The sequence below is a fragment of the Cryptosporidium bovis genome (assembly GCF_009768925.1).
Source record: "Cryptosporidium bovis isolate 45015 chromosome Unknown contig_20, whole genome shotgun sequence".
NCBI classification, from domain to species: Eukaryota; Apicomplexa; class Conoidasida; order Eucoccidiorida; family Cryptosporidiidae; genus Cryptosporidium; species Cryptosporidium bovis.
In genome coordinates, this window is record NW_027125014.1 from 258,506 (window position 1) to 274,887 (window position 16,382).

Genomic DNA, 16,382 nt, shown 5'->3' on the forward strand with positions numbered 1-16,382 from the left:
AATTTTCTTTACTAAATGAAAATTAATATTTTAATTAACATTCATACAAATTATTTACGTAATTAATGTTCCGTGAGTGTATTATATATATTTGTGCGTATATGTAAATTGAACTCAATAATTAACTTTTTATTTATCAATATTTTTGGTTTGTTTTCTTCTGTTACATTATTTGTTGCTTTTATATCATAATTATTAAATATTTTGTGTTTTTTTCTGGAATCTGTTAATAAACAAGGTGTGATTTGCATGCAAAGAACCTTACATGCATTGATACCACATGTACTAGGCGGTAAACTCACGACCCCACGATATATAACAAATATTTGGTGATACTTATTTACTTAAAGATATAAATAATGTTAAATAAACTAAATAAATCTTATGATATTAGTGTTTAGATGTTAGTGTAGAAGTGAATATTGTTAGTGGCCGAACAAAAGTTTCATTTTTAAGTAGGTGATTACTATTATAGCTATATGTGTGAAGTTTAAAGTAAGGAAATAATAAAAATTGAATTTATTGTCATTATCATTGGTAATAGCAATAAAAGTGAGAATATTAAACTTTGGGAATAAGTAATTGAACAAAATAATATAACAAATGGTGATAATGAAAAGAATGTTTAAAAAGTGGAGTAGCAAGGCAGAAAATGTAAGTCCAAATAAAAATAAGTCAAAAAATTCGGAGGGTTCGGAAATATGTAAGCAGGAAAATTATAATAGAATTGATAATGATGAAGTAGAGAAGAATATATATAAATTAAACTTTGAGGTTCCAAAAGTTTTGGAATACTTTCCAGAAATATATACAAACAAAGCATTGAACAAGGAATCTTATAATGGGGGAGGTGTGGGACATTTAATTTGTGGTACTATATCTTCATATTTTGAGGATACATGGAAAAGAAATATGAATGATTATAGAAGAAATGTACTTAATATATATGACGATAGGAGTAAAAGTATGGAATATGGTATGGAATTTGGATATGAAAATGGAATGGGATCTAGAACAAGTTCTTATTATGGATTTGGTGTTGCATCTAGGACAGGATCTTTTTCTGGATTAAAAACGGTAATTAGAGATGAAAGCAAAAATCCAAAAGATTCAGACATTGGATCAAAATTGGGAATATATTTGAAAAGGGAATGGCATAGATTGTGGTTAGTTAGGAGTTTTTTGGCTTTTTGCTGGGAAAATTATCTAGAAGATTTGTTGGAATTTAATAGTTCAAAGAGAAAACACTATTTAAGTCTTCCATGTTATGGGACAAATTTAACAGATCTAAAAAAAATACCACTTGGTGAAATAATATGTATTGTAATAAGCAGTAGCTTAATATTCACAATGAATGATAAAAAGTTCCAGGTTCCATTTTCCACAGTTCAGGGGAAAATAATAAACAAAATAACACTGCGTGTAAATAAGAAAATGCACTGGAAAACTCCTCCTCCTGGCTCAGTTGCTAAATTCAGAATACATGGAAATGACAAATCAGAATTAATAGATATCTATATGTCTTTGAATATAGATGAACCAGAATTGCTTTGGAGAAAGGCATTACCTGAAAGCATTCCGGATGATTTTAATAATTTGTATATAATATCTTCTTGTGTAAGAGTGTTAAGAAAAGGCGAAGTAGGTGAATTTATAATTAACAAAAATTCAAATGAAAATGTTGAATTGGTACTTGAATTATTAGATTGGTATCATGAAACGAGTGTGGACTTGATATACGATAACAATAAAAAAGCTAAATGTAAATATTTTGTGTTGAATAGTGCAAATGGAATAACAGATAAAGAAGATTTAGATAATGACAATGTTGAATACTGTATTACATCAAGTGAGAAAAAGGAAAAGGCAGTTTTTCTAACAAAAAATAGCATAATAACGAAGAAAGATGTAGGGTCTAGATTAATAAATGCGGTACTGGAAAAAAATAACAGGGTTGTTGTATATCTTACTAGTGAATTACTAACTGCCGAGTTAAGTACACTCAAAAAGTCTTTTGGAACAAATAAACTGATTATTGCTTTTGGAAATGCATTAACTGGGATACTTACAGGAAAAAAGAGGTATTTCTTCCACTTGGAAAGGAAAAACAAAAAGCAACGGTTATGTAGAGGTGATTCTTTATCGATAAAGCCAAATATGTTGTTATTAAATCATATTACAAATAGCAAGATACACTTCAAATGTAGACTGAAGTTGTTAGATGATTTAAGAAAATTTGGCGAGTTGGTTCTATCTAAGATTGATATTCAACAAGGCCAAACAATGATTGTTGAGGATGTGTTATTTAAAGAACTGAGTGATAATAATACTGGATTAGTTGAAAATTTAAAAATTAATTTCGAGAAAGAGATATTTTCAAAAAATCTATTTAAAATACCATTTATATTACTTGAACATCAGAAAGAATATGAAGACGATAAAGGAAATGAAATTACAAAAAATCTAATTTATTTTATATCTCCTTGCATAAAGACTGAGAGCGAATTGCTTCATTATACACTTCTTGAAAAACTCGTATCTTATTCAAGAGAAGATAATAGAACGTTTAGTATTAACTTGCTGGATGAGAACGATTTAATGCTAAATAATTCACTTGGTAGTAACAGCGAAGGTGAAATCATGGGAATGTCTCACTACATCAAGGGAATAAGTATGATTAGAGAAATTGGAGGTTTTAAATTTGAGATTCCTCAAAATAAAGTTGAGGAGTTAAGTGACAATCACAAACAACTAAGGTTTTTGAATGAAGAAATTCAGGAAATAAGTAATAATATTGATGGTGGAAATGGATTCTTTAATTATTTAATAAGAACTTGTTTTTATTTGTTCTCAAATTACAAAAATAACAGGAATGACAATACTAAAGGTGATAATCAAGGGAATGACAACTTAGTTAGCGATGAAGTTTATACAAGTGACAATGAAAATGTACAAATTGAATTTTCGGACCACTTTGATTATCTTGAACTCCAAAGATTGATACGTTCAGAGACAAGAAAAAGAAGCAATTCATATTATAAGTGTTTAGGGATAATTACAGAAGTATTGTTAGACATAAATATAAATATGAAGATAGGTTCAGACTCACTAACAGAATTTATATTAATAATTGGGGAAAGCATGAGACACATATCTGGATTTGGTGTGATACTAAATTACGTGTTAACATGGATAATTATTGAGATATATAACTATAAAATCTGTCAGGTCAATTTACATGAAAATGATATGTGTGATCTATTTACTATACATAGAATATGCAGAGAATTTATAAAGAATCATAAAAATGATATAGTTACAAACATACTAGGAAAAATATCAAGTATATATTTGGAATTTGGGATACTTAAAACAGATTTGCCATTGAAAAACGAATTGGAAATGGAATTTGAATGCAATAACAAGTCTCTTGAAAGCAGTGAACTATCAGAGCGTTTTTTTAAATTAATAATCGAATACGACATATTTGAGAGATTATCTTTATTAATCTTAGGTCCAGTTTCAAAAAAAATAGTGGAGGATGGAAAAAATGAGTACTATAACTTACTAAAGTGCAACCCGAATTACGGTTTTTTCTCAATAGGAAATAATTTAAATGGAGTTTTAGGAATTGGTATGCCAAAACACGACTTATTTACGTTATTGGAATGCAAATTATACCCAAATTTGGAAAGAATTAATTTAATTTATCGTCAAAAAGGACAAGAAAGTGATTATATTAACAAAGTTATGCAAAGAATTGTATTTAAAGATAATTTTTATTTTGAAAGTGGGATTTATTCAATTCAATATGGAACAGATCACATGTTGGTTTTAAGAAAAAATGGTACACTTTTTTCTTGGGGAAGCAATAAATATGGTCAATGTTGCCAGAAAAAAAAGTTAAAAGGAACGAAAATCTTGTTAAGTAATGATAACAGCAAGTATGGGAGTGATGTTGAGGAGATAATGTTTGAAAAAAGAATGGAGGAGTATGACAATATTGTTCCATTACCAGAGGAGGTTTCATTCTTTTCAAACTTTGGTGATAGAATAAGCATTTCGAAGATATCTTGTGGTTCTAATTTCTCACTAGCATTAGATACAAAAGGTAATCTTTATTCTTGGGGACAAGGAAAGGACGGATGCTTGGGGACGGGATCTTTAGAGGATTCATTTGTTCCTAAGAGAATAGAATCAGGGTTTAAAAATAAAATAAAATCAATCACATCTGGAATGTTCCACTGTGGAGCTATTGATAACGAGTCTCAGCTATATGTTTGGGGTTCAAATGAGTGTGGGCAACTTGGAATTCAACATCCCCAAGGTAAAGAAAAGGTTATATCCACCCCATTAAAGTTGAATATTGGGCTTATTAACTTTAATGAATACTATTCATCCTCTTTGGATGCCAAAGTGATAATTAAAAAAAGTGAAGAAGATGTTAAAAAATGTCTACTAGAGGAATGTGGTGACAATAATACGTCATTTGAGGGGATTATTGTTAAGTGGAAAGAGTTATCTTTTGGAGAGGTACATTCAATTGGATTAGATACAAATGGGTGCATCTGGGTTTGGGGTCAAAATAATTTTAAACAATTAACAAAAATACCTGAAATTTTGTCTTTGGAGTTTATTTTAGATGGATGGGAAAGAAAGATGACTTTAATGAAAAGAAGTGAAAGCAATATAGGAAGCGAACAAGTAAATAGTGCGTTTATAAACTTTCCAACTCCGCTAATTTCAACAAAAAAACAGAAAATCTTTGACTCAAAGAAAATAGATAAAATATTCTCTGGAAGTACTTGTTGTTGTGCAATAGATCATGAAGGGAAACCTTGGATATGGGGACTTACTTTCTCTGGAGTTGAAGGGCATATGAATAACTACTATTCGTCTTCATTTTTTGATAGAAGATCAAGTTTAACCGGAAAATCTAAGAAACAGGAAAAGAGTATTGAATTTAAGGAGATAGAGTTACCAGTGAGAATTTTTAGAAATATGACAAATGATGATGATTCAATAAAGTTAATCAAATTCGGAAAAGGAAACAACAACTTCTCCATGGTCAGTAGGTACGGGAGGTGTTACCTTTGGTTGGAAAATCAGAATCTTGTTACAAACCAAATGAAGTTTTCAAACCGACATAATTGTTATGTTTTAAATGATACTATAGAACAAACGAATGAAAAAAAAAACGGAAAAGTATTTAACATTGGGGATCAAATATTTACAAATGGTCTATTTTCAAACGGTGTCCAGCATATACAAGATATTGCTCTTTTGAGTGACAGTATTGTATTTTTATCCAAAGGAAAATCTAGACCATAATTAATGTGATACCATATAATTTAGGCGGGCACCTGTTTTTTAAATGTTTGGTTAATATATTGTCATTTGTGATTTGAAGGAAGAGTAGTGGATAATTTGATGTAGTATGTATAAGTGATGATATAAACTTGTTTTTGAAAATGGAAGAATTTCACAGAATTCCAATAATAATAAGATACGACATGAGTGATGATGATGAAAGTGGAGATATTGGGAATGGAGGAAAAAGAGTGGGCCTATTGGGAGGAGTGTTAAGCATGGCGGAGAGGATGGCAAATAAATCAGGAGTGGATCTAAAGGGTGAGATTATTGAAAAAGGCAATAGGAAGGGAAAAGAAGTAGAAAATGGTTATGTTATGGATTATGAAGGATGCGATCCATTTGATTTGGTTGAAAGATTAAAAGAGGAAGGATGCAAATATTATGAAAAAAAGCAATATGACTTGGCACTGAAGGAGTACTTAAAGGCAAAAAGTGTTTTAGAGATAGAAATAAAAATTCTGAACAGTGAAAAAGGTGTACTTGGTAGCTTTAATGTGGAAAAGCAAGTTGATTATCTGTTGAGTATGTTTGTTTTAGAAAGTAATTGCATTGCCTGTTATATTGGAAAGAAAGACTATAATAGGTCTATTGTTGAGTCTAAGAGAGTTTTAAGTGATATGTCATTGAAGGAACAATATTTTAACAAAATGAATATTAAACTTTCAACATTGTGGAGAAATATTGAAAATAAAATATTATATAGACGTTCAATGTCATTATTTAGTTTATATGGGAATGATAGACACAGAAGAAATGAGAAAATTGAATCTTTTGAATTAGTAAGTCGGGTTTATTACTATTACAATAAGGAGTTAATGGTCGAACCTCCAAAAGAAATACTAATGTTGTATTTAAATTTGAAGGACATAGTAGAGTCTTATAACAGTGAGGAAAAAACCACTTATGATAACCATAAGGAAACTTATAAAGAATTACCTAAGAATGAAAAACAAAGTGATTACTTAAGACTTTATATTGAAGCTTATTATAATGGGAATGATCAGGAAATTGGATGTAATAACATTGATTTCAAGGTTCCAGAACCTCCAATTGAGATTATAAGCAAATTACCCTATAATACAAACGTGGATTTCATAAGAATATGGCAAAACATTTTGCATAATGATCAATGGATCGATTACTATATCATATATAGGAAAACGGGAACTGAATGTGGATTAGCAATTGAAGACAATACAAAAGTGAACGTGAAGGGTTGCGTTTTTGAAAAAGTGGACAAACTTTTTGAGAAAACAGAGTTGGAGCCTGTGATACTTGAAAAAATAATCGAACGTATATCAGCAATACTCGAAAAGGTAGTTGAAATTTCAATTGAGACTGATTTAGAAAAACAAAAAGACAATACAATAATTGTTAGACAAGCAATGTTTCTTGATAATATACTAGGTTTAGTTAAAAAGTTAACAAAAATACATAAATTTGACTTCACGTTAATGATGATGCCTAAAAGCAGTGATTTTAATATCTTGGAGAAATTAGTTATTTGCTCAAAAAGATTACCTAGTGGAGTAGATAAAACCAATCTTGAAAGTGATATTAAATCCTTTGTTAATTCACTAAAGAACATTAACGTTGTGTTTTAACACCAATTTTGAGATGGCGGGCCTTTGTAATTAATGCTTGAACTAATACTAAAACAATATATTTAGATCACGAGTCCAAGTACTGTCTAGTAGAAAAAAGCAGATCTAAAAACAATATTAAAATAGGAATTTGTCACAGGTTTAAAGAGGTGAGGAATAAAGTTGTGTTATTTAGGGGAATTTATTTGCTACAAGGAATTTGCAATTAAACATTTTTTACGTTATATCGTTACTTATTTAAATTCCTAAGTAAACATAACATATTAAAGCAAGACTTTTGTAATTACGCGACTTGATCAGATTTATAGATTTCTGGGTTCTATATATTGGATCTGAATATATTGAGTTATACATTTTGGTTTTGGTAATCCTATATTATTTTTAACCACAACAGTCCTGTGAGTTTTCGTATATCAAGCTGCAATATATTGGAATTTTTATTAAGACAGGATATCATATATTGTGATAGATTTACTTAAGGATGAGGTTGAATAGGGCTTTTTCGCCGTTGTTTTTTGCATTTATTGTTCTATTGGACATCCACAACTTTACTTTATTCGCAAATTCTGCAGCTTCTCCTGGTGATGGTAGAGGAGGTGATAATGGCAAAGAAAAAAAGAAATTTCCTTGGCTTAAATTAGCCGGAGGTTTTGGTGGATTGAATTTATTTTCTCCAAAGGGTTTTTCTAAAGGGACTCAACATAAGCCGGTAAAAGGACCATTGCAAGATGTTGATTTAGGTGCAAGAGAAACGGATGCTGAATCATCACAGGAAATTAAAAGTCCATTAGGAACACCTGATTTTACACCACCAGATCCGGTGGCTGATGATGTGCATATGCATAAATATCCCGAACCTGATGATAAACCAACTGAAACTGGAACAGAAGATTCGAAACCTGGAACAGGAGATTTGGAACCTGGAACAGGAGATTTGGAACCTGAAAAGAAGCCATCTGTAGATTTACCAGAAAAATTAGAATCTTCAGATGATAAAACTGGTATGGAAAAAGGATATGAAGCAGTTGTTCCACCAATAATTCCTGGAGGAGATTTTCGTCCATTAACAACTGGTGATGTTGATCCAGTTTTTAGAAACTTGTTTTCTAACAATTGGTTAGAAGTATTTTCACCAGAATCTGTTTATTATCCATTATTAAAGTTGGATTTAGATAAGTCAAGCCTTATAGGTAGTTCTAAAATACTGGAAACAATACTCAGTAGATACAATACTTTTATCGATTCACAAATTGGTTCATTAAACATACAATTGGGAATTTCAAAAGATTGTGCTGATCTTAGTGATAGTGAAATATATTATTTGGAAGCATTTTCTCATTTTTTGAATAATTTAATAGGAACTAGGATGCCAAATGATGAAATTTGTTTAATATTTTCAAAATCCAAGACAAGAGGAAGTGATTTCGTCAGTGATATTGCTGCCTATTTGGGAAATAACAAAAACATCAGCTTAGGAATGGATGTATTGAAATCGATTAATTTGAGTTCGTTAAATTATAAAGCAGGAAAATCATTTAGGTCATCAGATTTAACTGTTTATGGAATCAAGAGACTTGCTAAGGAGAATTATGAATTGGCTGCAATGTCTAATTGCCAAGATGATCAAATAATATTTTCAATGGCATTATCTCTCATATCAGATATATATAAACTTGATTTATCTTCGGTCTCTCGTATAGAAGTTGGTTCTATATGTGAAATACTCAAGACACGCAAAGGATTTAATAATTTAATTTTTGAATTAACATTAAATTCGCACTTTAGAAGAGGTATACAAAATTTTGATAATCTTCCATTTGATACATTTATCATTAAAAACAACCTTGAGAGATCTTATAGACAATTATCGGAACAATTCTTGAGTTACTTTATGGAATATGATTTAGATGCTATTAAAGTATTATCAAGAACAATGGATTCAGAATTTGATGTGAAAGATGTTATTGGTGATGTCGAGTCTATTCATGGTGATGGTGCAATTAAGACTTCTGACAGATATATTCAAGCTGGGTTCCCAATTCCAGAAATTCCAGGTCCTCCAAGTAGAAAGGTTCTTACTAAGATTCCAACACCAATTTCAGATTCTGAATTGTTTTTACCAAGTAGAACTACTAAAACTCTTTACTTTGGTTATGGAGAAAGCTATCCAACTAGACCGGAAGTATTGCCAGAGAAGCAAGCAGGCAGAGAATTTGTTAAGGAATTTGTAACGCATATTTCTCCAAGAGATTACGAAACTCAATTTACGTATGGAAGCTCACAATTTACCGGTCCAAAACTCTCATACTATAAACGTCTTTCTGAACGTGAGTTTATCCATAAAAAGAAAATAAATCAATTAAAGGAGGAGCAGAAACGTTTGGAAAGTAGAAGAAAAAGGAGAATGACTTCAGGTTATCGCGATTTATCTGAATTGAAGGAAGGTTCAGTTTCATTTGACGAAACTTCTGAACCATCCGAAATCAGTGAGGAACCATCACCAATTCCAGTTGAGGCACCAAAAGAAGAAATTCCATCGAGATTTGATGAAAAACTTCACAACCTTGTTCCAAAGACAAAAAGTTCAGTGTACAAGCAACCACGAAAATATGGTCCCTTACAACATGAATTGGATTACACAACATTAAAACCAGTAAAAAGATTTGACAGTGTTGGATATCCATTTCGTAGAGGTGGTAGTTATCGTCATTATGATCATGATACAAGTACTAGAACAGATTCAAGTGAGTCATCTGATGGAACAATTGGTATTTCCGAAGAAGCTTCAATTCACGGTCGTTCTCAGGCTGATGAGTCTGATATTGAAGGTATCACACGTGCTATGGAATCTCTATCCATACATGACAAGTTACCGAAAAAAAGTGCAGCAGTTGCTCTTACGACTGAAATTGCGGCCAGAGAAATTCCACTGAAGTGCAGAGAACTTATTAGACCTCAACAAAAAAGAGCTCTTGGTCTTTTTAGAGTACTCAAGTACCTCTATAACGGCAGTACTGAAAAATGGTATATTACTGCGTTTTGCAGAGCTGTTTATTTCGCTGAAAGAGATGTTTGCATTGAAAGAGGTGTCAAGGATCTAGATATTAAGAAAATGGCAAGTGAGTGCTATACTTCTTTAAGAAGTGCTCCGTTCGTTTTATCCAACCCCGCCCTTTCTAGACTTGCCAGGCAAGTTTGCTATACTTTCTACAAGAGAAGAGGAGCCTCTGTTTGCAATTAGGTTAAGTAAAATCTTGGAAGTGAATATTCATTTACAGTAAGTTAGATTAAAATATATTACCTTTAGTTTTTTTGAAAGAATCCCAAACATGGTTAGTAAATAGATTGGATGGGTGGGTGGATGACGAAGAAAATGGTAAATACTGGATGGAAAAGCCCTTATTATTTTCACTGGTATTTAAATAAAATAACTACGATATTTAAATTATTAATATAAAATTCATATCTCTTTAATATTAATGAAAATAACCTAGAATTGTAATAATATGTAACATACAAATAGCTTTGTTCATTTACGTGTTGGTGAATGGATTAGATGTTTAAAGATAAACGTTAAAACATTTTTTGAAATGAGAATTCATGGTTTAATGGTTCCTTTGTAATTCCCTGGTTGATCCTGGCGAGATAATGGTTATATATGATAACTTCACAATGTATAGCAAAATTTTGAACTTGCGAATTTAAGATCAGGAGTATTTAACACTTGACAATGCTAAAATTGAATCTAAATAAATTGAGTTGGGAATTATGGTTATGAAATTAATGTCTACCATTAAACAGTTAAATATTCTTAAATGAGTAGCATTTAAATGAAACATAGAAACAAAATTTGGATGCACATTGCAATGGCCTTCATCCTTTACATAGAGATAATTGCGAGATCGTGTTCATTTATATACTCGCATTATGGAGATTGCTTGTTGGAACTAAAGCTACTTTAAGTCTTCCACAGATTGTTGATTTGTGTGAATATATTCATACATACAAATATAAAGTTCTTACTAAATACTTTGAAGTGTATGTGTGTGTAGGAGATGAGTAAAATCTCTTATATATATATTATTTATTATTTAGATGAAACTGATATTCAAGTAATCACCAATTAAAGACGTGGTGTAATGGTTGTATTAGTTAGAAAGTCGTTCATATTCAAGTTCAGTGATAGTAGTTAGTGGTATTGTGCCTCCGAGTGGAAGTATTGAGAGTGAGCTTGGTCTTGGAGATGCAAACAAGCAATCAAACTAGGTAAGAAAGTAAGCAAACAGATAACACAAAGTTGAGGATGAGTAGTACATTATTGTATAAGAGACAGAAAAAATATTATTGACTCCCGTTTCAAATGAGATGTATTATTTCATTTGCATAATGTGGTGATTGAGTACAAAATAAAAAGATGCAGCCTTAAGCATAAAAGTCACTAGCATTGTTTATAGTATATTTATCGGGGATAGAATAGATGACAGAATATATCATTTTGAGAGTCAGGTTTATAATTATAGGTTATTGTCACTTACTATACAAGGGTTTAAATGAAATTTATATTAGTTCACATGAATAAATTATTTATTTAAATGTAATGTTTGTTTCCTATACCATTACTTTTCTCTCCCATTGTACTTATGTATCTTTTAATCACTTCGCCTTTATATTTTGAGACGTATACATTTATATGTGAAATACAATATTATTGGGTGGTATGGCAGTGACAGCAGGTAGCAGTAATGGTTTCAATGAGTTTGAATCTCTTTGTTTTTCAGGGTTTGACATATATCTTGATATGTGTGAGAGAGACGAGTTATTTCATTACTTAATGGCTTTAAAGTGAGATAAAAGCGAACTAGGGACAATATCAGTAATATTGACAATACACATATGTATTTGTATATTAAGTCCTGAACCTGGTGAAAAAATAATGTAGAATTGTGAACCTAGAAGGAAAATAGGTTATGGAGGTGGGAAGGTTAAATTAATACAGAATGTATTATAAAAGGTACATTATTCACTTTGTTTATGTTTTCTTGATACAGGTAATTTCTATTATTATACTTGTTTTCTTTTTAGTTCAAATTAAAACAAATTTCTTAATATTATGTATTTGAATAGGTGACTATTACCAAAAAAAATAGATGTCCAGACGTTCAATTACTGATTTCCGTATCTTTGATTAGTTATTAACAATTTTAGTGGTGTGTAATTAAAAAAACTGAATATAAATAATAGTGAGAAAATTGTATATATACCTTTGAATTGAGGATATAATAGTATATACAAAACAGTTTGGCAATTTGATGCGTATTTTTTTGTATTAATGGAATATAAATACTGGAAATAGAAAGTGAAATGAAGAAAATGACTCCAAAGCACAAGAAGGTGGTAAAATTGGACTCAAAAGCTGATCCAGAGTCTATATCTGGACCAATGTCGAGAGCTAGATCCAAATCCATGATTCCGAAGTCAAGGTCAAAATTGAACTCAAACTTTGGGTTTTATCTGAAAGACGATGAGACTGGTGACAGTGCAGAAAATGATTCAGAAAATACACCAATGAGAATTCCAAAAAATGATATATTTAAGGTGAATGATTCTAACTGTGAAGATGATATTTATATTGACGAATACGACAGCGAGTATAACGAATTTTACGCCTATAAGATTTACAGAATACCACTTATTTTGTTTATATTAACAGTTATAAGTGTGTTATTTATAAATTTATTTGGGAAAAACCATTCATATTACAATTATGGCAATAGAATGGTGGGAAGTAGAAAAGGGAATAATAGCTATTATATCAATAATAACCATGATTCAGGTTTAAAACTTAATATCAGCTCCGATATTGGTATTGGACTTGATTCTTATTATGACACTACTTTGAATAACATATCAGGTATGTTTAGATAGATAAAGATGGCAAATAGGACGGTAATTGCTGTAATGATATGGAAGTTGCAAACGAACTATTATCATTATATCAATGAAAGTATTTGCTATTCGAATAATAAAAATGGTCATTAATTTACCTTTAATATTAATTTAATAGAAGAGCAGATAGATAGAATTAGGATTGAGGATTTGCAGATGGCGTTTCAGTTGCTCTTAAGGAGCCTAGATGAAAGCTTCAGCAAGATAGAGAGGAAAGTAACTTTTCTTGAAACAGATCTTAATCTTAAAATTGAGCAAAATAGGAATTCAACCCAAACTCTACTAACCCAATTCGACTACTTCGAAAGAGAAGCATCACAAAGGGCCGATTACTTGGAGAAAATAGTGTCAGAACTTAAGATAAACGCCTAGTGCCCACACAGTATACAGGAATAGTGTAAAATAGTGAAGAGGAGGAGGTATAATCACTTTGAAAGGATATGCAAACAAACGAGTCATACTCGAAGAGTAAAAAGAAAACTAGAAAGCGATGCCTGGTGGAATAATAAATTTCTTTAGATTTATTATTCCATTAAGCTATAAATAAGGGTTTTAATCTCTATATGTCTTTTTTCTGTTACATGCATTTTAATTGCGTGCTTTATAGTCATGCAAAATAATCTTGCACATTTCAGCTCAGTACCGGCACAAATTAGTATATAAAGACAGTTGGCGCCTTTTATCAATAATAAAAGTAAAATTAATGCTAAGGTGTAAGCAAGTAGATTTGTAAGTAAGTGAACCATTAGTTTTGAATTAAATTATGTGACATGGTATTCTGAGTAAAGGAGATACCGTATTGTAAAGAAGGGTGTTTAGAACGATACATGAAGTTGGAAGCAGCAAGTTGTAGTAGAGTTTAACTAGCAAAACAAGTACCATTTTTAGTTTTACTAAATTAAGAATTGAGTTTACAATATACATTTTGGTTATTTGGAGACTGAGAAAAAAGCGAAGGAAGGTCAGAAGGTGGTGGTCATAGAATATTACTAGAGCAACCAATAAGGGAAAAAAGCAGCAGTAACGTACGGTATATAAAAGGATAGACCTTACCTTACGGATACTCATTTTTATTGAATGGCATTTAACCAAAGAGCTGTATATATAAAAAGTGAATAAACAAATTAGTTGTCTTGATTCATCAATACTTGAGTGACAGTAAATTGAGGTTATATATATCTGGAACTAAGGGATTGGCGGTGAATCTTAATGCAAAGTTCAAAGTGAAGTAATACCAGATAGACCGATTAAGTTGATGCTATAATATAACAAAATGACGCTAAATAAGTTAATATTGTTAATGTCAGTGGCAATTTCAAATTTGCTTTTTTCAGAAAGCACAGGAATATTGCAAAGATGTTTGGACATAGGAACGGCAAACGAGGCGTTTCAGAATAAAATATACGACTTTCTGGCAGATTCAGTAATAAGAAAAAATTTGGTGGATTATGAGAGCAAAACATTTATGCAGGGTGAAAAGGAACAAGAGTTGCAACACGAATACTGTTATTTATATGTAAAAGAGAAAACCGGTTTGTTGGCGTTATTAGATGTGTTCGAGTCCAAGAATCACCACATAAATGATATGTTTTGGGACTCAATGATGGAGGTTCTTCCTCCAACATGGCATGTATATGGAGCAAGGCCAATGAAAATGTCTATAATAAATGGAAGGTTTTCTGAGTCATGCACTTCGAATTTGTTTTCATTTTACAAAGATAATATATTGGAGAAATACCATACGGCGTTATCCAATTTAAAGGATATGAGGATACTAACAATGGGAAAAATGGTGGAGATATGTAGAAATATAAGAGAAAAAATGTTATCACTAGGTTTTGATTTAGATAATAATTCAACTTACTTCGGTAAATCAGATTTGTCACCGTATTACAGATGCTCAACTATTGACAAGGACAATTTTGCAGACATACTAATAGTTTTACTGGGCAGATATAGGGGTTACATTACTAAACTGAAGGCCTGTTCTATTGTTGATTCTTTTGAAGGAATATACGATTTGGGTAATATAAACGATAATTCTTGTTATGATAAATTGAGAAAACATTTATTTGGAAAGGTAATACCAACAGGAAGAAACCAAAAAAATGAAGCATATATACTATGCAGAGAACTACAGTTACTTAGAAGACTAACTTACAGTCAGTATGATAACTTTTCGTCAATGGTTTCAGATGATGTATCGGACGATACTAATAGGGAAGAGGGTACTAATGTTACTAGTAAAATTGTTAAGTTAACGATTAACTACTTGAAGAATACTTTGAAAAATATTAAGATAACACCAACAGGCGAGAAGATATTGAGTGTTATTAAAATAGATAAAAAAAGGTTTACTGAGAGTTGTGTGAATAATATTGAAACACTGTTCGCAACTGGCGGAATTGTTTTTGATGTTAATGAAGAGTCAGAAAATGATGGAGGTGGGAATGAAGGAGAGGGAGAGAGTGGTTCAATTGTAAATAACAATTTGAAGTACGAAACTTCTTTGGTTGATTTGAGAAACAAGTTATTTGTGGTATGCGGATCACTTCATATGCATATATTAAACAGCAAAATTCCGGGATTCCACTCGATAAAACTAATGAACCCCAGACTTCATAACAGAAGTGACATATTTAAAATGGTTGATTCCGGCTTTTTAGCCTTTGATAGATGCAGAAACGATAAAAATATAACTGGTATAAAATACACAATTACTCAAGACACGATTTCTGAGATAATATTAACTATAATTTTTTACTCGGCAAATGATTCACTGAGTTCAATTGCACTCTACAATGGGTTAACAAAGGCGTCTATATGTGAATTGTCTGGTTTACTGGTTGAATCATACAACAATGACTTGAGCCAGGAACCGAACAATTTTTTACCAGTTTGTCGCGACATTATTCTTGGTTATATATTAGAACAGAGGGGAGACGGAATTTTTGAGAGAAAAAAACTAAGAAAATCTATAATAAAAGTTTGCAGCATTCTCATTTCTGCAATTAATGAAATGTCTATTGTCGAAACAATTGGTGGATCACTTTTCAGTTCCAGTTATTATGATGCTGAACCCCTATCTGAAGTTGAAATAGGATTAATGCTTAATTCACATAAATAATTCAACCGAGAGTCCTTAATTCATCACTCTGCGTCTAAGAACCTGTGACCTTTTGGCTCTGGTGGCGTTTTCTAGATCAAGCCTTGCCGCCAGAAACCTTTTTAGTTGGTAAGAATGAGACCAAAAGAAAGATTAAATGGATTTGCATGCACGAGGGGAAATGGTGGGGGTTTTCATCTAGTAAACAAAATTATTAATTAAAGGAGTAATTGTGCGAAACACTATAAAGTTTGTGGGTATTGAGATCATGAAGAGTTGTGACATTTATTATTTTTATTTGCACTGGTTAAAGCAATGTTTTATTTAAAACAATTTCCATTTTTAGGCGGGAT

The 16,382-nt window shown here is 31.2% G+C and overlaps 5 protein-coding genes across 5 annotated transcripts; all 5 read left to right on the forward strand.

The window, feature by feature from the left end:
• Positions 1-612: 612 nt before the first annotated feature.
• On the forward strand, positions 613-5,331 carry FG379_001047 (uncharacterized protein; the record flags this gene model as incomplete). Its single annotated transcript, XM_067326650.1, has 1 exon — positions 613-5,331. One exon carries the CDS (start codon positions 613-615, stop codon positions 5,329-5,331), a length of 4,719 nt encoding a protein of 1,572 aa, XP_067184299.1.
• Positions 5,332-5,471: 140 nt separating this feature from the next.
• FG379_001048 (uncharacterized protein) lies at positions 5,472-6,977 on the forward strand (the record flags this gene model as incomplete). Its single annotated transcript, XM_067326651.1, has 1 exon — positions 5,472-6,977. One exon carries the CDS (start codon positions 5,472-5,474, stop codon positions 6,975-6,977), a length of 1,506 nt encoding a protein of 501 aa, XP_067184300.1.
• Positions 6,978-7,458: 481 nt separating this feature from the next.
• Positions 7,459-10,218, forward strand: FG379_001049 (uncharacterized protein; the record flags this gene model as incomplete). The annotated part of the gene is made up of 1 exon (XM_067326652.1): positions 7,459-10,218. One exon carries the CDS (start codon positions 7,459-7,461, stop codon positions 10,216-10,218), a length of 2,760 nt encoding a protein of 919 aa, XP_067184301.1.
• A 2,120-nt stretch (positions 10,219-12,338) lies between these two features.
• Positions 12,339-13,295, forward strand: FG379_001050 (uncharacterized protein; the record flags this gene model as incomplete). The annotated part of the gene is made up of 2 exons (XM_067326653.1): positions 12,339-12,888; positions 13,042-13,295. The coding sequence occupies 2 exons, from the start codon at positions 12,339-12,341 to the stop codon at positions 13,293-13,295; spliced, it is 804 nt and encodes a 267-aa protein (XP_067184302.1).
• Positions 13,296-14,223: 928 nt separating this feature from the next.
• On the forward strand, positions 14,224-16,050 carry FG379_001051 (uncharacterized protein; the record flags this gene model as incomplete). The annotated part of the gene is made up of 1 exon (XM_067326654.1): positions 14,224-16,050. One exon carries the CDS (start codon positions 14,224-14,226, stop codon positions 16,048-16,050), a length of 1,827 nt encoding a protein of 608 aa, XP_067184303.1.
• Positions 16,051-16,382: the final 332 nt, after the last annotated feature.